The sequence below is a fragment of the Solanum lycopersicum genome, chromosome 9 (assembly GCF_036512215.1).
Source record: "Solanum lycopersicum chromosome 9, SLM_r2.1".
Lineage (NCBI taxonomy): Eukaryota > Viridiplantae > Streptophyta > Magnoliopsida > Solanales > Solanaceae > Solanum > Solanum lycopersicum.
In genome coordinates this window covers 32461963-32482666 of record NC_090808.1, presented here as the reverse complement: position 1 = coordinate 32482666, position 20704 = coordinate 32461963, and the positions used below count along the sequence as shown (strand labels likewise).

Genomic DNA, 20704 nt, shown 5'->3' with positions numbered 1-20704 from the left:
GAATGAACCGAGATAGTTAACTAGGTAGTTTCAACTTGTATGCAAGATTTATTAGGGACCCACATAACGAGGAATTAACTTTCCTTTCTTGCAAAATTTAACCACTCCTTTTATGGGTGCAATTTTCAAATACACCTTATAACCCTCTTCATATTTAAGGTCCCCTCTTTTATGATCGGCATAGGACTTTTGCCGTCTATAAGCTGTTTGAAATCGGTTCCTTTTGATTTAAAATTTCTCCAAGGTCTTATAGATGAAATCCGGACCAAGAAGAAAAGACTCACAAACCTCAAACCATCTAATAGGAGACCTACACCTCCTAAGGCTTAATAAGGAGCTAAGGTGGTGGATGAATGAAATCTATCGTTATACGAGAACTCTACCAAAGGCAAGTGCTCATCTCAATTTCCCTTAAAGTCAATGATACAAGCCCTAATCATATCTTCATGACTTCAAATCGTCCGCTCCACTTGACCATCCGTTAGAATATGAAAAGCGGTGCTTAACTTCACTTGAGTACCCAAACTTTTTTGAAATAATCTAAAATATCTAGACGTAAATTGAGCACCTCTATCCGATAAAATGAACAAAGGAACCCCATGAAGACTCACTATCTTGTAAATATAGATCCTTGCATAGTCTTCCGCCGAATAAGTAGACTTAATGGGAATGAAGTGAGCGAATTTCATCAATCTATTCACTACCACCCATATATAGTCATAATGCTTTATGTTCGAGGCAAACCTACTACAAAATCCATATACATCTTCCCACTTAAAATTACGAATTTGGATTTCTTGTAGTAGACCACTCAGATTTTGGTGTTCGGCCTTCACTTGTTGACAATTGGGACACTTTGCAACAAATTACACAATATCCCTTTTTAGGCCGTCCCACCAGAACACTTATCTAAGGTCATCTTACATCTTTGTATAACCTAGATAAATAGAGTAACAAGATTCATGAGCTTCCTAAAGGATCCTATTACTTAAATCATCCACATTAGGCACAAACAAACTCCAGTTGTCTTATGGTGTTATGTCTCCGTCATATATGATGAGACTTCTCGTTGTACATGATTCTCTATGCCCTACCGATTGCTGCTTGACTATCACAATGTATGAAAACAGGTTTAACATGTTTGGGCCATAATAGAATATTCTCTAGGAAATTTTGGAGCCATTCTGCTTTTTCACCAGTCTTATCCAAAGCAATGAATTCAAATTTCATTGTGGAGCGAGCAATGCATGTCTGTTTGGACAATTTTTGTGAGACTTCTCTCTACCAAGTATGAACACATAACCACTTGTGGATTTTACTTCATTTGACCCGGTGATCCAATTTGCATCACTATATCTTTCAATCACAGCAGATATTTATCATAATGCAAAACATAGTGTTGAGCATCTTTCAGATACCCCAACACATGTTTCATTGCCATCCACTGAGTTTAATTTGAATTAATAGTGAACCGACTCAGTTTTCTAATAGCACATGCTATATATGGTCGCGTACAACTCATTATATACATCACACTTCCCAATACTCTGGCATATTCCAATTCAGAGTCACTTTGATTTTTATTCTTTTGAAATGTACAACTTAAATCAATTAGAGTTTTGACAACATTGAAATTCAAGTACTTCACTTTATCCAATACTCATAAAATATAATGAAATTGAGACAATGCTAGTCCCTGGGCATTTTTGATAATCCTGACTCATAAGATAAAATCAGCAACTCATAAGTCCTTCATATCGAACTTGATGGACAACATGCTCTAAGTAGCATTTATGTCGTCAATGTCTTTACTCATTATTAACATGTCCTCAATATAAGAACAAACAATGAATTCATGATTCATAATGTTTTTAATGTAAACACATTTTACACATTCGTTAATCTTGAGTCCTTTGCCAACATTGTTTGGTCAAATTTAGCATGCCATTGTTTGGGTGTTTGCTTGAGTCCATAAAGTGACTGCACAAGTCTGCACACTTTCTCTTCTTTATCAGGAACTACAAACCCTTGATCTTGTTCCATGTAAATTTCTTCCTCCAACTCTCCATTTAAAAAGACTGTCTTTACATTCAATTGGTGGATTTTAAGATAATGAACTGCTTCTAGTGCTTTACATCCTAATTGATGTTATCCTTGTCACTAGAGAGTATGTATCAAAGTATTCCAAACATTTCTTTTATTTGTATCCTTTGACTACCAATCTAGCCTTATATTTATTAATAGTCCTATCAGGTTGCATTTTCCTTTTAAAGATCCACTTTGATGCTAAAGGTTTATTTCATAGAGGAATATCAGCCAATTCCGAAGTGTGATTACTCAAAATTGATTCCCTCTCACTATTGATTGCTTCTTCCCAAAAAGTTGACTCAGACGAAGTCATATCTGCTTTAAATTTTTGAGGCTTATTTTCAAGCAATAGTGCAACCAAATCAAGTCAGAAAGAAGTAATTTTCGTCGACGAGTACTACGCCTATGGTCTTTACTAGTTAGTCTATTTTCGTTTGGTTCTTCTCATGGTCGTTTAGGTCTTTCACTTGTCAACCCAAATTCAGTTTTATATGTATAAATGTTTTCCAAATAACCTTGTGTTATTTAACTCAATTATCATATTAACATGAACCTCAAGATTATCATATTTCTGAACCAAAAACCGATAGGCCTTACTGTTAACATCGTATCCAATAAATACACAGTCTACTATTTTGGGTCAAACTTTAACCCTCTTCGGTAAAGGAACCTCTATCTTAGATAAACATCCCACCACTTTGAAATGTTTCATGTTGGGTTTTCCTTTTTTCCACAACTCATATAGAATTGATTGTGTTTTTGATGGGGTACCTTACTGAATTTCTTATTAGTCGTAAGGATGGCTTCCCCCCGAAGGTTTCGCAATGAACCATAATTGACCATCAAGGCATTCATCATTTCCTTTAATATTCTATTCTTCCGTTTCCGCAAAAGCATTTGAATATGGTGTATAGGGTGCAGTAGTTTGATTAATCATACCATATTTTAAACATAACTCTGCAAAAAGAGATTCATATTCTCCACCCTTATCACTCCGAATATTTTTTATCTTTAGATTCAATTGGTTATCCACTTCATTTTTGTATTGCTTAAATGCATCAATTTAAGCAATACAAAAATGAAGTGGATAACCAATTCATTTTTTCCACCACGAGATGGTGTCAACTTTATATCACATATATTTGTGTGAATTAAGTCAAATTTTTTGGAATTTCCTTCAACAGACTTATAAGGATATTGAATAAACTTACTTTCCACACAAATTTTGCATTTTGATTTATCACATTTAAAATAAGACAATACTTCGAGAGTAACCAATTTTCGCAAGGCTTTATAATTTGCATGTCCCATACGGGCATGTCATAAATCATTTGACTCCAATAAGTAAGCAGAAGCAGAATTCTTCTTAATAACAACCATTACATTCAGTTTAAAGAGACCCTCATTGAGGTATCTCATTCCTATGAACATCTCATACATACATTTTACAGCTTTATCACTAACTACGACAAACTTAAACCCGTTTATAACGAGTAGTGCATCTGAAACTAAAATTCTTCCAAATAGTAGGTATATGCAGAACACTGTTCAAAGTAAACACCTTGCCGGATGTCATTTTCAACATTACTTTCCCTGTTCCTTCAATCCTTCTTTTTGCTGTGTTTCCCATGAACAAATCTTTATCGTACTTAACAAGAGTGTACGTTGCAAAGACTTCTTTCACAAAGCAATATGTCGAGTAGCACTTGAGTCCAAAAACCATTCCTTGGGATTTCCAACTAAGTTATACTCCCAGATTATTGCACATAAGTCATATGCATCTTCCATTATGACCAGCCTTACCACAGTTGTAACAGTTTCCTTTAAATTTATTCTTGGCATGTTATGATTTCTGACCGTTGGACTTGTTTCTATTTTTGTCTTTGGTAGAAGATTATTCAATAGTATTAAGTCCAATGATTGTTCAAATCTTACGAGACTTGTTTTCTGCGGTTTTTTTTATATTCTTCAATCTTGAGACAAATAACAAGAACTTCAAGCTTCATTTCCTTATGCTTGTGCTTTAGATAATTTTTGAAGTTGTTCAACGCAGGAGGTAACTTCTCAATCATAGCAGCCACTTTTAAAACTTCATTTAACACCATATTTGCAGCAATCATATTATGGAGAAAAAGTTGAAGTTCATGTTCTTGTGATCAACAATTTTTCCATCTACCATTTTATAGTTTAATATATTGTGACCACAATCTTTTTCAAGCATGCATCTTCTGTCTTATATTTCTTCCCATGTGCATACAACAACTCTTTCGAAGCTGAAATTGCACGATAGACATTATATAGGTCATCCTCTAAATAACTCAAAATGTAGCCCTTACATAGGAAGTCTGCATGTTTCCATGCTTCAATAATTATGAATTTTTCTCTGTCTGGCATATTAGCAGCAGGCACAGGAGTTTCTTCGCTAGTAAATTTTTTCAGACCAAGAGTGCTAAGGCAGAAAATTACCCATTTCTACCATCGTTTGAAATTCACACTAATGAAATTAGCGGGTTTCTCCACTTGTGGTACAAAGTTCAGGTTGGTGCAGCAAAAACCACTATAACAACGTTGTTTGCCATTTCTGATAAAAATATTGATACAGTATTATTAATAATAACTTATAATTGCAAACTTCAAGAAGTATAAAATCACAAATATATTTGTCTCCACCAGTGTTGTACCGTGGTTTCACGGTACTTTAGATGCTTTTTGCTTAAGATTGGTGTGTGTCTTGAACCTTTTTGTTGTGGCTTTAAAATGTTTTTATCTTTGTTTTGCAGGAAAGGTTTCCAAACCCAAAAGCAGAAGGCAACTTAGATTTAGTGCAGAGGTGACCCATGAAGGCCATCGAAGGACTGTCGCTCCATTGACGGACTGTAGATGTGACCGTCGATTGATAGTTCAGGCATATGGAGAAACTCCAGGAAATCATATCTAAAGTTCAGAGATAGTGCAGTACCCAAAGTTGAAGAAAGTATAAGTTTTGAACGACGAAGAGCATCGACGAACCGTACACACATCGACAGACCGAGGTGCTAGTCTGTCGATTGATTTAGAGAAGATGCCAGCTAAAGGATGAAAAAAAGATTCTAAGTATGGATTGACGGAGGAAGTTAACGGTCCGTCGTTTCATCGACGAACCATTTGAGGGGGTCGTTTATTACAACCGCATTTTTGGACAACTTTATTTATTTTAATTCCTTTTAATTTAGGATAATGTTTTCTATAAACAGGGTGTAAATCCTCGTTTTTGGGGTTGGATACTTTTACTGTTGTTCTATTTTTTTGGAGACTGGGTTTTGCACCTTTAGCGTTAATTCAAATTTTCGGATTTGGTTTTCAAGTGATTTCTTGTTATTTCATATTCAATTTCTAGATTTTCTTTAATTTGTCAAAGTAAGTTCATGATTTATTGTTTATCAACTATGAATTGTGTTCTTATATGCATAGGTAACTAAATCCAAAACTAGGGTTGTGGGAACCGTGGGTGAATAACAAAGTTAACCTAACTTAAATATAATTCTCAAATAGGTTATTGCATGCATTGATAATTCTTTTGCTTAGAAGTCTTTTTAACGAATGTACGCGTTAGAACTCGCCTTCTTGCTACTTGCCGAACCAAGGAGGCAGTTAATAGAAAAAGAAGTATCAACATAGATTTAGTGGGATACTATCTATAGGCTAGTCTCGATTGGTGTGAAGTAATAACTAAGACATACATCGAATATGATGCTTAATATGAAGTTAAGGTAAGGGTTAGTAGCTTAGACTCACACAGCCGGACCAATGTATGGGGTGAAACTCTAAAATTTTTGGACCAAGGATTAGAGATACCTAACTTATCACTTTGCATGCAAAGCACTAGGGAAGAATTGTTCTAACTAGGAATACAACGTTATCAACCTACAGAGAACACTTACACCCTAGTTTCCCTCACAACTTGATAAAAACCAAAGCTTTACTCCTGTTACTTATTTTATTTAAAAGCATTAAAGAATGTTGTTTCACAAAACACCCCTTATTATTACACGTTCAGAAAGAACTTGACTAAATAGAAGTAAACGTACATTGAAGTTATGTCTAAAACATTTTCCTTGTGGGATTGACCTCAACATAATAGTTGGGTTCTTTACTTGATACGACCTCTTATGCTTCTTTCGCGAGGTGTAATTTGAGCGTATCAAATTTTGACGCTGCTACCAGGGAAAGTGGCTATTAGATTAACCTTAATAACATTACTATAGGTTAGTCAACAATTTTATGATTTTACTTTTTCTTTTGTTTTTATTTCTCTCAGGTCTAGCTCTAGTATATTCCAAGTACACATAGTCGAGGAGAACCAATACTTCCATTTTATCCGGAACTTAACCGTACACCTTGAAGAATGAATGATCAGTAGAACCCAACAAATCTAGGTGATGGGATCAATTGTCAGCCTCCACCACCGGCAATCAAGTAATTGCGGAAAATCAAGTTGTTGATGCTTTAAGGATGCTGCCTCGTGTCCCATGCCCTCAAGAGTTCTATACGGGTAATTTCAATATCACTGATTCTTATGGGTCTCCTGTCCTTCCTCCTCTACCGTAGGGGCACATGTTCGTGGTAACTATTAGCTTGATACTGACGCTCACCATGATGGGTTTGTTTTCAGGGATACGATCAGAGGATCCCCATGATCACATAGCCAAATTGAGGTATGTGTGCAGAGTTGTGTGGGGAGGACAGACTAAGACATGAATGTCATCGGGTTGAGAGTGTTCCCTCTATCACTGAAAGTAAGGTCGCAATATCAATTGAGGGATATGTTTCTAGCACGGTACTAAACGATGTACAAAAACCTCAACCACAAAGATAGAGTGAACAACTTTGTGGCTTTAGCTGGGTAGTCGGTAAGTAGATCTTGGGATAGATTTATTGCGTTCATTAGAGGTGTCCCAAACCACCACATTGATGATGAGTCATTGAAAGAATAATTCTATCAGGGACAAGATGATAATAATAAAGTAGTGTTTGATACTATTGAAGGTGGTTCTTATAGTGAGTGTACATATGCGGAGATCGCATAGAAGTTGGAGAAAATATTTCGCAACAATAAGGCTTGGAGTACTAGAAATTCGGACACTGGGAGAAACACATTTGCAGTGCAAACTACACACAATCCGGCCACATATGAGATTCGTGAGGAGATTGATCAAATAAGAACTAAGTTGGGGTTGGTATTGAAACATGTCACATGAGGTGAAGAGAAGGTTAAATCGGTGATTACTTGACTAAACCACCACAGATGCGGATTACTACCATTAAGAAGAGGATACTTATGCATTGAATGATCAGACGGGGGGTTTTCGACCAAATGCCTAAGGCTTCAATCAGGATAATTGGCGCCAAGGTCAAGGAAATCAAGGTCGGAACTATGGTAATTACAACAGAGAGGGATAGTATGTTCAATAATGGAATTTAAATCACGAAAACAACTTCAATCGGGGTAACTATGGTAATAGAAATGATCACACTGGGCCCTATATTCCACCTCAAAATCATAAAGTTGTCCTGGGATGGTAGAGGTAGTATGGCGCGAGTTGAGGATATGTTGCAGATTATGATGAGGAGGTTTGATGCTAGTGATGAGCATGCCATGGAATTGAGAGGTGATTTAGCTAATGTTGGGCAAAATGTTGATGCACATGCGGTCTCGATTAAGCATCTTGAGTTACAAATGGCCCAATTTTCTACTATTGTGAACCCACGCCAATCGGGCAGTGTTCCTAACAATACCATTCAAAATCCTAAAAAATAATGGACATTGCATAGCAGTCACTACTTGAGGAGTAAAGCAAACAATGGATCTACATATGTCGTCGGTGGTAGAAGATGAGATGAGAAAATATGAAAAGGGGGTTGAAACTAATGGTGAATTTGTGGAAAAAATGGCCAAAGAAGCAGAGGTACCCCAGAATGTCATCCATATACCTAGACCACCACCTCCATTCCCTCATAGATTGGTGAAGAAGACTGAGGATGGTAAATACTGACATTTTATCACATGTTGAAACGACTTCCCATTAATGTCCTTTTGATATACGTTTTGGAGAAAATCCCTGTTTATGCTAAGTTCATGAAAGATATGGATACAAAAAAGAGATAAGTAAGTTTTGAGGATGATGACCTAATGCAACATTGTAGTGCTATTGCTACAAGGTATCTTGTGTGGAATAATGAAGATCCGGAAGCTTTCACTATTCCATGTACCAACTGATTATTACACTTTGCTAAAACACTATGTGATCTAGGTGCAAGCATAAACCTCATGCCTCTTTCAATTTATAAGAAGTTGTGTTTGGGTGACTCAAAACCCACTGCAATGCGGTTACTGATGGCCGATCAAACAGTGAAGAGGCCCATTGGGATACTCCACGATGTTCTCGTGAAAGTGGAGTTGTTTATATTTCCAATCGATTTTGTGATTCTTGACTGTTAGTGTAACATTCCAGAAAATGTACTTTTCCAGTGAAGAGTCTATTTGGTTTTAAGAATATGTGTTGAGGTACATAGGCATACCAATGGCTGAGTAATATTGGGAATGTTAGAAAATATTGGCTTAAGGGTGGTAGCCAATTTCTATGTATACACAAGTAATTTATAACTTAACATACACCTTGATTTTCAAATGCTCCAATCCAAGCTTATTCAGAAATTGTGCCTGCAATGAAGACCCTAAGCTAAAATTCTTATATTCTTCGCGTACTCATATTAGTTACGAGGAATCCAAGTGTCAAGCCTAGGTACCATATCACATGATCATTTAAAATGATCATGTAGATTAAGTAGTGCTCAAGGACATAGTGTGGATCCTTGGACAAGAAGTGAACTTTACAAGTGCACTACAGAGTGCACAGTTAGGGAAGTGTACCGCAACACATGTGCAAGCACCTGTACTACCGGACGAGAGACAAGAGACCAAGCCTACCGATTCGGTTAGGGAGGTTAGGGGTCGGTATGCATCGGGTCGAGCTACGTGTGGTCGAGCTTCATAAAAAATCCTAGGTTCTAACTAACTTATCTAACTAGCTAACTAACCTAGGACTTAAAAAAATGAACTAACTAGTGTGCCCGTAATCCTAAGACTAACCGGGTGACACTAGCCGAGTAGCTAACTAAAGAAACATCCTATTACCTAACCTAAATGGTCCAAAGGGATTGGTTATGGTCCTAGTGACTTAGGGTTACTTTAATAATTACCCTACTTCCCTTAATTAATTAAACTAGAAACTTAAATAAATTTAAATTTATGCTAAAACCCAAGACACTTAGCAAATTTTCAGAATTTGGCTAAGTCAAATGTTCTCCTATTTTTAGTCAATTTAGGAGGGGCATTTTCATAATTTAACTTTTTAAAAAGACCCATTTAAATGGAGGGTCTTTTGGGTAAATCATGGGACGACTTTATATTTATATTATGTTAGTATTAGATCAATTTTACACGTCCCAAATCATATCAAATGAAATTTCTCAATCCCTCAAGAATGTTCTTTTTTCCAAACTCCATTGCAGAACAAGAAAAGCTTAAGGAAGAAGACGAAGGTTTCAAAGTTTCCAATCAGATTTCGTGGATTCTTCATGTATAAGGTATGAGTTTTTCAATCTTGGGATTCCTTTCCCCAAGAGGTCCTTTCAAAATAAGTTTTCAATAATTTCAAGTACTAGGGTTTTGACTTTACAAAATGGGTTTTTCTTCCTAACCCTAGATTTATGATTTTCAATAAAAAAGTAAATGTTTTTATCACGACCCAAATTGTGGAATCCGAACTGCAACCGGCGTCGTTGACCTATTAGAGGTCGCATACAAGCTTCTTCTTAACTTTCATTACAATCATATAGTTAAAATGCGGAAAAATTTAAACTTTTTAATTACTTATCAAAGTTTACATAGACTTCATATAGTATTGTATAAGAGTGATATTCTACTATCTCATACTCAAAAACCATCTATCGATAGATTAAACAAGTGAAATAAATGATCGTAATAATAATTATAATAATAATAGTTTTCCAATTGGCCTTATTACAATGATTTGAATATGTACTTGGAAGGAAACGCTAGGGACAACTGTCACTAGCTAAATCTAATCTAATAAGCTAGAATAATAAAGTGTAGCATCCTCAAACTCTAGAGGACCTACCAAAGTCTGGAGATCGCTATGCGAAACCACTTCGACGAAATTCAACCTTCTTGAGAACCTCCACCGATAAAAATAGTAAATAGTATATGGGGTTAGTACACACTTTTACTAAGTATTGGTGTATGTACATAAATACATAACGGACTATGCATGAACAAGGAAAGCTCTTCCTAAATAACACGTCATTCTGATAAGTCACATTACTTTCTTTCTTATTTCTTTAATCATGAATTATGATATGTACATGACATGTTCTCATGTAATTAAGGCACACAACTCATTTTCTATATGAACATAAGACTTTGGGATCATGAACATAATTTTAGGACAACTTAAACACACATTTATTATTTTGATCTATAATCAACATAGATCAGGTGAAATAAACATGAAATTCGATGTCTCCCCCTCACCGAAAAGGGGTGCAATCACCGGCCAAGGTGAGTCCTAACTTGCTAGCATGTTTAGTGGGTGGTGTTCACTAGCTAGGTGCCCTTATGTTAACAACATAGTTCTAAGACTAGGAGACGTACTAAGACCCTAGTCCAACAGGGTGGTGATCTCATCTCATGGGACTTACATGTGCTGGAACAAGCACATTACTACTCTATCGGTGCTAAGTTCATATTTTTATCTTATTATCTATTAGAGTTTACTCACATCTTACTGAAGCTTGCTTCTAGTTATGAGGTTTACTTAACTCTATGGATGACTTGTCATCCCTCACTTTACTTCATGAATATTATCTTAAGTCTTGACTTTCTCATCATGGTGCGAGTGAGACTTATCTCACTGACTCTAGCAACCTCTTATGTAATTATTTTTGACGTAACGATTTAAGTATATTTGAGACTTGTCTCACTTCTTTCTTATACTCTATATTAGGTTAATTTCATAACTCATGTTTCTAGTTATATCTTTACTCACCTTAACTTGTTCATTTTACTTACTAGTCTTGTATCATTCTTTGTGATAATTATTATCCTTATAAAATACTATTGCGTTCACAAGTTCGTGTGGATAAGGTATGTTGGGTTCTGCCCCATTGATTGACATACCCTATGTTATGATTTTATTGAATTAAGATAGGGATCACTTTTCATCTTTGGGATTTATTAGTGCTAGCCAATTCGTTGGCACAAAATCAAACTATGATATTATCAGAAGTCAATTCAATCATCCATGAATACAATATAGAATCTAACAAGTTAAACAAGTCAAGTTTTAATCTTTAATTAACATATAAGATATTTAAATGAATACTCATAACAATATCATAATCTCGAAACACATGTAGGAATTATAGCATTCAATGTTCATGTAAATAACACCCTAAGTATGAGGATCTAATATGTATATTTAACTTGAAATATAATTCACTAAAACATACACATAATGATTAGTTAACACCACATACAATCAACAATACATCGAGAATTATACTACTAATACTACAAGAATTGGAAATCGGGAGAACTAGGGAGATGAACATGTGATTCGTTGGGAAAACCCTAGTTTCGATATTCCTAAAGTAAAAACGTTTGAAAATACTCTTGGAGAGAGAATCAAGGAAATAAAACCCATACCTTTCTGTATAATTGAATCTACGAAGATCACTACGAATTTTGCACGAAAAAACTTGAAAACTCTTGCTAATATTCTAGGGTTTCGCTTGTGGCTTCTCTTGTTCTCATGTTTGGTGTTAATGGTGGTTAATTGATCTAAATATTTTAATAACTGAATGTTAAATAATTCAGATTATATTATATACTTAACTAAAATAGCTTAAGTACCTAATTACCAAAATACCTTCCTAGATTGACTAGAATTAGAGAACTGTTTGACTTAATCGAAATTTGGGTATTTCCTTGAGGTTTCGGTTTTGTCCAATTACTTTAATTAATTATGTTTCTAAATTAATTAATTAATTAACATAGGGTAATTACTAAAGTACCACTAAGTTGTTAGGACCATAATCAACTCTTTGGACCATCCTAGGTTAGGTACTAGGTTGTCTCATTCTTGTCTTAATCGAAACCTAGAAATTTCCTTTGTAATTTCTTTTTACACTTATAAATTAATTAATTAAGTTATTAAATTAATTAATTAGGTAAACTAGGGTAATTACTAAAGTTTCCCTAAGTTGTTAGGACCATAACAAACCCATTGGACAATCCTAGGTTAGGTACTAGGTTGTCTTTTTATTGTCTTAACCGAAATCTGGAAATTGCTAGTGATTTCATTTTTGTCCATTTGAATTAATTAATTAAGTTAGAAAATTAATTAATTAAATAACCTAGGGTAATTACTAATGTATCCCTAAGTTGTTAGGACCATAACCAACCTTTTGGATCATCCTAGGTTAGGTACTAGGTTATCCCTAAGTTAATTAGATTAGGTGTCACCCGACAAGGTCCTACGTTGTCGGTTCCCTTGGCTGGTCGTTGTAGGGTGGTCCTAGGTTAGTTAGTTTTTTAGGTTAGTTACTTAGGTTCTAGTACTTGTTAGGGATCTTGTCCCCATGCGTTTGGACTCGCATGTGCGCTTGTCCCCAACCGCTTTAATCGAATCGGTTAGAGTGGTCCCTTGGCCGGTTGCACATGTGCTTGGATATGTGTTGCGTGTACTTTCCTAACTAACTCTTATGGAAGGTTCATTTGGAGTGTTTACTTATTGTCACAATGATCCTCACTATGTCCTTGGTCACTGCTTAATCTACATAATAATTTTAAATGATTATGTGCTATGGTACTAGGCTTGACACTTGGACGCCTAGTACCTAATGTATTGTGTTGAGAATCTATAAATTTTAGCTTGCCATCTTCATTGCAGGTACAATTTCTAAACAATCTTGGATTATACTATACATGCTTGTGTATATATTGAAATTGGCTAACACCCTTTCTTTACTAATGCCCAATATTTCTCAATATTGGGCATTGGGATTCCTATGTACCCTAATATGCATTCTTAGAAACCTACTAGGCTCTTTACTAGACATGTAATTTTCTTAAATGTAATAGTTTTCTATATGTAATTTCACAAATTGTTGAGTAATTGATTGATAATGTTTGAATGTTGTGTGATACATCATGTTTCTCTAAGTGATGGTTTCGAATGGGTTGTTTATGGTATTTGATAACGTGTAAATGTTAGGATTGGAATTAAGACTTGAATGAACCCTTTAATAACCCGTTTACCTTCCCCTATGCTATGCATTGATCTTGTACGTGATTTGATAAGTTGTTCTTTATTATGCCATTGAGTATTTCACTATGTATGATTATGAATATTGCATGATGAATAAGATTCTTGGAAGCAAGAAGTATGTCTTCTGAGTGTGATTACTCTTAAATATTTATGTTAGCCTAAAAACTATGATGCCATGTTATGAATAGTATGTATGATGTTGCTATGTGAATTTGATGGGCCATGAACATGTAAATTGCGAGATTATGATAAGAATACAAAAATGCAAGTTTATGATATCCCTTGTATGCGTTACACAAGGTGATTATGTTATATTAATCTCACATATGAAGGGTTATGATGAAAGGAAATTCTTATCTAATCTAAAAGAGCTCATGATCATGTTATATAATGAGTTATCTCCTATGACCTATGATAAAAGACAAATTAAAGTTTATTTAAGAAAGGGACTTAAGCTAAACACTGATGAACTAGATATGAGAAGTGTCCCTTCCCTACTTGGAAGGTAGGTTTACAATGATTCTCATGAGATTGAGGTTTCCATGTAATGTGGAACTATGGGTCTCTAATACATATCCTAGTTCTTGAACTATGTTGCCACCATAGGATACTAGCTAGTGGATCCACCTAGAAAGATATGTCATGTTAGGTTCTACTTTGGCCAGTAGGCCACCTTCTTTCGATGGGGTTTCATGACACTGGATTCCATGTTAAGTTCACATGATCTATGTCGATGGATGTGAATATTCCCTCATGTAAAAATGAAAGGCAAGCAAATGAATGTTGACTAGGGTGACTTGAGGAGTTTTCTTAGTATAGGTGGGTTATGAGACTTTACCTAGACATTGCACAAGTTTTTTTTCTAAAGGGAAGTCCTAGGAGATTGTTCTTATGAATATTATAACATGAAAGATATGATGATTATGATACATGATGTTACTCTTATAGGATGTTGGTGATTATGATGAATATGTTATTTACTTATATTGTTATATGAGGTGATGACTACTTATGTTACAAGTACATGAAGCAAGGCTTTACTTATGTTCTCCTATCTTATCTACTTTGTTTTGTGGGGTTATGGGGCTTCACATGACCATTGCACTTGTAGGTTGGGGATAAGGTCATTGGTAACTTTTTTGTATGTTGTGTCTATATGATCTATTGAATATAAAATGTTAACATGACTCTATGAGAATATGTCTTTGATTATGATCATGCTCTAACTTGTATATGTTATATGGTTTGTTCATTGAAGACTTTCATATGACTTAGCATGTTTTCTAAAGAGATGATAAATGATCCTTTTTCATGCATGTACTTAATTGTTATGTGCATATACCCATACTTAGTACATGTGACGTACTAACCCCATTAATTTATATTGTTACAACTATAGGTTCCGGCCATTGAAGTTAAAGAGGTCGATTTGAAGAAGCTTGGAACTCTTTCTCCAAGTCTCGGTAGGTCCTCAAGTTCGGAATGATACCATTTCCTTTTCCAGCTTTATGAAGACATTAGTATAATTTTATGAATATTAGATTTCCATTTATTTTCTTTGGATTCCTTTGTATTAAGGCCTATATGGTATATTGATTGTTTTTCTCTATGTTTAGATTTGCAGTCTTAGATGGTTTCTATATATCTGAGACAGTTTTAGAATATCATATGTCTTTATGAATCTTAAGTATGAAGTCTAATTATACTTCATTGGTATGTTAAATTTTTTAAATTTTTCTGCAAATTTTATTGATCTTATGTGATGAATGCTAAGGGCTTGTCTGAGTCCTCTAAGAGAACGATGACGACAGTCTTATCAGGGGTATGCTCTCTGGGTGTAATAGTTAGGTGTAATTTAAGGTCACTATTATTATTGGGAGGTTGTTCCTTGCCACTCTTCGTGCCTTGGCTGGTATGGAGAAAAGGAAGACGAAGTTAGGTTGAACAATGAGGAATCAACATTCAACATTTGTAGGTCCATGAAGCAGAGTGGTGAGCTTCAAAATGTATCTGCCATATCCTATAGGGTTGAGAGTACGTCATAGGTACAAATCGAAGAGCACCTAGGTGTTGAGGAACTAGCGGCAGTGATAATAAATTTTGAGAGTGATGGTATTGAAGATTATGGGTCTTTTGTTGCGACAATTGAACGAAACAAACATTGGTCCAAATAAAAGAAATTGTAGTTAGATATGAAGCATCACGAGTCTCCACCCATGATACCATCTATTGAGAAGGCTCCGAAATTAGAGCTTGAGACTCTACCACCTCATTTGAGGTATGTATTATTAGGTAGAGATGTCACTAAGCCGGTAATGATTGCATCATATTAGAATCTTCAACAAGTAGAGTGTCTGGTGAAAGTTTTGAAAAGGTTCAAGCGATTCATTGGTTGGACTATTGCAGACATTTTTGGTATCCCTCCCGGTATTAGTTCACATTAGACTAAGCCATTTGAGGTAATGTGTGATGATATATGGGTTGCTCTTGTTGTGGTGTTGGGACAGAGAAGGGATAAAATCCTTCACCCCATCTATTATGCAAGTAAGTTCCTCAATGAAGCACAAAAGAACTACACTGTGACTGAACAAGAGCTTCTTACAGTGGTATTTACGTTCAAAAATTTTTGCTCCTATTTGGTTGGCACGAGAGTCATAGTGCATACTGAGCACTCCGCTTTGAGATACTTGATGGAAAAGAAGGATGTGAATCCAAGGTTTATTAGATGGGTGCTATTATTTCAAGAGTTTTATTTTGAGGTAAAAGATAAAAAAGGGACTAAAAATATAGTTGACGATCACTTGTCCGATTGGAGGATGAAGATATGCGAGAATTGGGTAAAAAGATTTAAATTGATGACACTTTCCCTGATGAGCTGTATTGGCTGCTTCTCATGACTTAATGCAATGGTTCACCGATTTTGTGAATTATCTAGTCAGTGATATAGTCCCATCGGACTTTTCCTTCCATCAGAGGAAGAAGTTCATTCATGATGTGTAAAAGTTCTTTTGGGATGAGACTTACTTATACCAGAGTTGAGCTAATGGGGTTATTCGCTGTTAAGTTCTAGAAATTAAGATGTTAAGTGTTTTGAAGGAATCTACTCATCGCATGTGGGTGGGCACCATAGTGGTATTCGGACTGCCCACAAGATTCTTCAGTGTCGGTACTAATATCCAACCATTAAAAAATATGCTCACGAGTTCTCCAAGTCACGTGATAGGTGTGAAAGAGATGGAGGAATTTTGAAGAGGCAAGAGCTCCCTTCAAATCCCATTCTAGTGATTGAATTATTTTGTAACACCCCGTAGCTAAAAATGGACAAAAAATAAGTTTTTCCAAAAAAATTGCATGTGCTACCAACGGTGGCATAACGGACCGTAGCCTTAACCATGGTCTGTCCTGCACAACCGTCGATGGGATCAGTAACTTCCAAAAATTTCAGCCCAGAAAAATTGTTTAACTCTTGGACGACGGATGGACTTACGGTCCATAGGTCCGACGACGGTTTGTAGTCCGTGACCATCGATAAATACTCCCTTCACCCACTCTTTAACAAGATCTAGGGATGACCAACACGGTCCGTAGGTGGAAAATTTGTAGACAGTTAAGGGGAAATGCAATTGGGTCAACTTTAAATGATCATAACTCTTAGCACAAAATGAATTAGGTTTCCCATGACTTACCCACATATAGATATATGAATTATATTTCCATAGACAGCGACCTTGATAAAAAAGATCTCCGAATAAAAGGTTATCCCCATTTTAGTAAAGTCTTGTGGAATAGGCCCTAATGACGGACCCAACGACGGGGCGTCACGTATACAACAGACCGTCAGTGCTGATCATTGTTTGGTCAAACAACAACCTTCCCATGGTTCTTTTGGACCTTTCCCACTCTGTTTAAACCCTAAGTTACGTTGTTTTGACCGTAAATCATCATTTTAGTCAGTTTAAGCCTAGAATTATAATTAAAACATATCTAAGTCAAATTATTAAATCAAAAGTTAGAAAACTAGAAGCAAGAAAGGAAAAAAGCTCAAGAACCCTAGTTCAAGAACGAAACAAGTGCCCGGCAGTTCCAGCCATAAAAATTAAGTATTTTTCTGTGGATTTCATCACCAGGTATGTTGGATTTCACTAATGGATTCCTTTTACCCATTGGGTCCCTAATTTTAAGAAAGATTCTTGATTCCCATATCATAATTAAACCTAGCGTTTTTAGAACTTTAATAGAACTTCATGAATTTGTTAAATTATGTTCCAAATTAAATTATCATATTAAAACTCAGATTTTCGCATGAATTTCAAAAACCTAGATTTGTATTTCTTTAGTTCTTGAATTACACATGCTAGGTCAGATATTTCCAACACTTTTGATATACATGCCTCAGTTATATATGCATAATTACCAGATTAATTGTTTCATTCTCTGTTTAAATGTTCAGTGTTGAGCTATCCAGTATTTTACAGAAACTCGAACAAAGTCAATTAATTTAAAGAATTCATGGGAGTAGCATAATATCGAGTTGGACTAGGGTTCAGCGTACCCAATTAGTCCTAAAACTACTAGCCAAGTAGGTTGTAAGTCCCTTTTGTGGGCAATAAGCTTAGTGATCACGCCAGCATGCCTTTATACATTTCGCAGGGTATATTGGGTCCTCGTGATGGGGCGTATACATAGGACTCCATATTTAGCTCATGTGGTTTTATTATCGGTTATTTGTCGCTCCCACAGATCAGTCAAACTCTCTGTATTGACCATTTAAAAGTATATTAAGTATTTTGTTTCAACATGTTATAAATTGGTCATTGCATTCAGTTAGCTCAGAAATTTAGTATATTATGTTCAGATTATTATACTTGTTGTGTATGTTCAGCTATGTCTTATTTTAGCTTTACTCAATCCTACATGCTCATTACCTTTCAAGTACTGACGCATACGTGCCTAACATCTTCTCGTGATGTATGTTTAGGTTCTTAGCATCTAGATTACACATAGATCGATTTCTGATCTCCTGTTCAGCAGATTCAGTCGTGAGTCCTCATTCTCCGAGGACAACAATCATGAGTTTAATTTCAGTCTTCAGTTATTTAGTTTTAGTTTTGCTAGATATAGCTGGGGCTTGTCCTAGCATTTCTAGTCTAGTTTAGAGGCTTATTTTAGACATAGTTATATTCCGCTTAGTATTGTGTTAATATTTCCTTTATATTAAACTCATTGTTTTCAAATATCTAATTTATAAAATATGGGTTGTCCTCATTTTTTTAGATTTAATTATTATTTAGATTTTGCACCAGTTTATTATCTTTAGTATGCTCATGATCATGCAAAGAAGGTTAGCTTAGGATCACTTGTGGTTCTAAGTTTCGTGTCCGCATCTCAGAAGTAGCTAGGAGTGTGACATATTTGATGTATGGGGTATTGATTTTATGGGCCCGTTTGTGAGTTCCCATGGGATAAAATATATACTTATGGTGGTGGAGTAGATGTCAAAGTGGGTGTAAGATATAACACTTTCCAATAATGAAGGAAAGAATGTCACCACATTCTTAAAAAAGAACCTCTTCTCCAGATTTGGCACACCTAGGGCCATCATTAGTGATGGGGGATCTCACTTTTGCAATAAGTTGTTTAAAGACATATTGGAGAAATATGGGGTTCACCATAATGTGGCCACTCCATAAAATTCACAGACTTGTGGGCAAGTTGGGGTGTCTTATTGACAAATAAGGAAAATTTGATCAAAAACGGTAAATGCTAATAGAACGGATTGGCCAAGGAGGCTCGGTAATGCTATTTTGGCCCACAGGAGTGTGTACAAGACCCCCATAGGTATGTCTCCATACAAACCTGTACATGGGAATGCTTGTCACTTGCTACTTGAGTTAAAAGCACAAAGTCATGTGGGTAATAGAGAAATTGAAGATGGATTGTAATAAAGCAGTGGAACAAAGACTTAATGGGTTGAATGATCTTGATGAGTTTCGCCTAAAAGCTTATGAAAGTTCAAACATCTACAAAGAGAAGATGAAGAAGTACCACGACCTAAAGGTTGAAAAGCGAGAATTTTCAGTTCGGCACTTGGTTCTTCTATTTAACTCTAAGCTACGTTTGTTTTCGGTAAAATTCAAGTCAAAGTGGACGGGATCATTTCTCATCACTTATGTGTTTTCACATAGAGCCGTTGAGTTAGAGAACAAAGAGGGTGCAAAGTTCAGTGTCAACGAGCAACAAATTAAGATCTACCTAGGGCATGCAGAGAGTGTCCATGAAGTTGTTGAGGCGTATTAAAATCTGAGTAATCAAGGATCTTGCGTCGTGTCGCGATGTTAAATAAAACGCTTCTTCAAAGGAATAGTTGCATTGTCTTGTTTCATTTTGTTTTACCCATCCTCATGCTTTATTTTTTAAGTGTTATCTAGATATTAGTTTAGGGTCCGTGTTTCAAAAGAGCCCATAAAAACACAAATATAATAGCTTAGTGGGTGGTCATTGTGCAAGGACCAAAACCAAGATTTTTGCAGAAAATGGTCTGTTGCATAGATCTACGGATCCCGTCAATGGGCCATCGTTCCATCGACTTACCGTCAATGGTGTCCTCCGTCCCATGTATGTCTTGAAATTTTGCCTATGTATTTTTGAAATCGACAGTCCAGTCGACGATCCATCGACTGACTTATAAACCGTTAATAGGGTTTTTTAATTCCAAAGATCAAGTGACCCGACCCGACCTGTTTTATTAAAAGAAAAACCATTCATTAGACTCCAAAAAATTTTCAAATTCTTTTCCCAACTGTTTCCCTCCCCTTATTTCCTTCCTATCTTATCACAACGCCATATCTCTCCCTTTCAAATCCATTAGATTCGCCGAAACTCTAAAATTATCCCCAATTCCCAAAATTCTCATCTTCCCAAATTCTACATGGTTCCTATTGCTTTCTCGGATTGCTATTCAAAGGTGGTAATGTAGGTTTTTGCAAATATCACCCACCTATTCAGACCAGTACGATCTTCAGGTATTTTGATTCCCTTTGCTTGATGAATTACCATTTATTTAATGTTGGAAAGGAAGCTTAAAATGTAGGTCTTGACTTAGGGACAAAATTGTATGTTTGTGCTTGTCAAAACTTGGGTAAAATGTCCCTTAGAATGATAGAAAGTGAATGGGTAGTGGTGTAATATGTAAAATGACTTTATAAACTTTTTGACGTAGGGTTCGG

At 35.7% G+C, this 20704-nt stretch overlaps 1 protein-coding gene across 1 annotated transcript; it reads left to right on the top strand.

The window, feature by feature from the left end:
• The first annotated feature begins 19409 nt into the window (after window positions 1-19409).
• On the top strand, window positions 19410-19775 carry LOC109121075 (uncharacterized). Its single transcript, XM_019215554.1, has one exon. The coding sequence runs from the start codon at window positions 19410-19412 to the stop codon at window positions 19773-19775; it is 366 nt and encodes a 121-aa protein (XP_019071099.1).
• The last annotated feature ends 929 nt before the right edge of the window (window positions 19776-20704 follow it).

Excerpts from the sequence above, each read along its gene's own strand:
- LOC109121075 (XM_019215554.1), top strand. The coding sequence starts at position 19,410 with ATGGATTGTAATAAAGCAGTGGAACAAAGACTTAATGGGTTGAATGAT.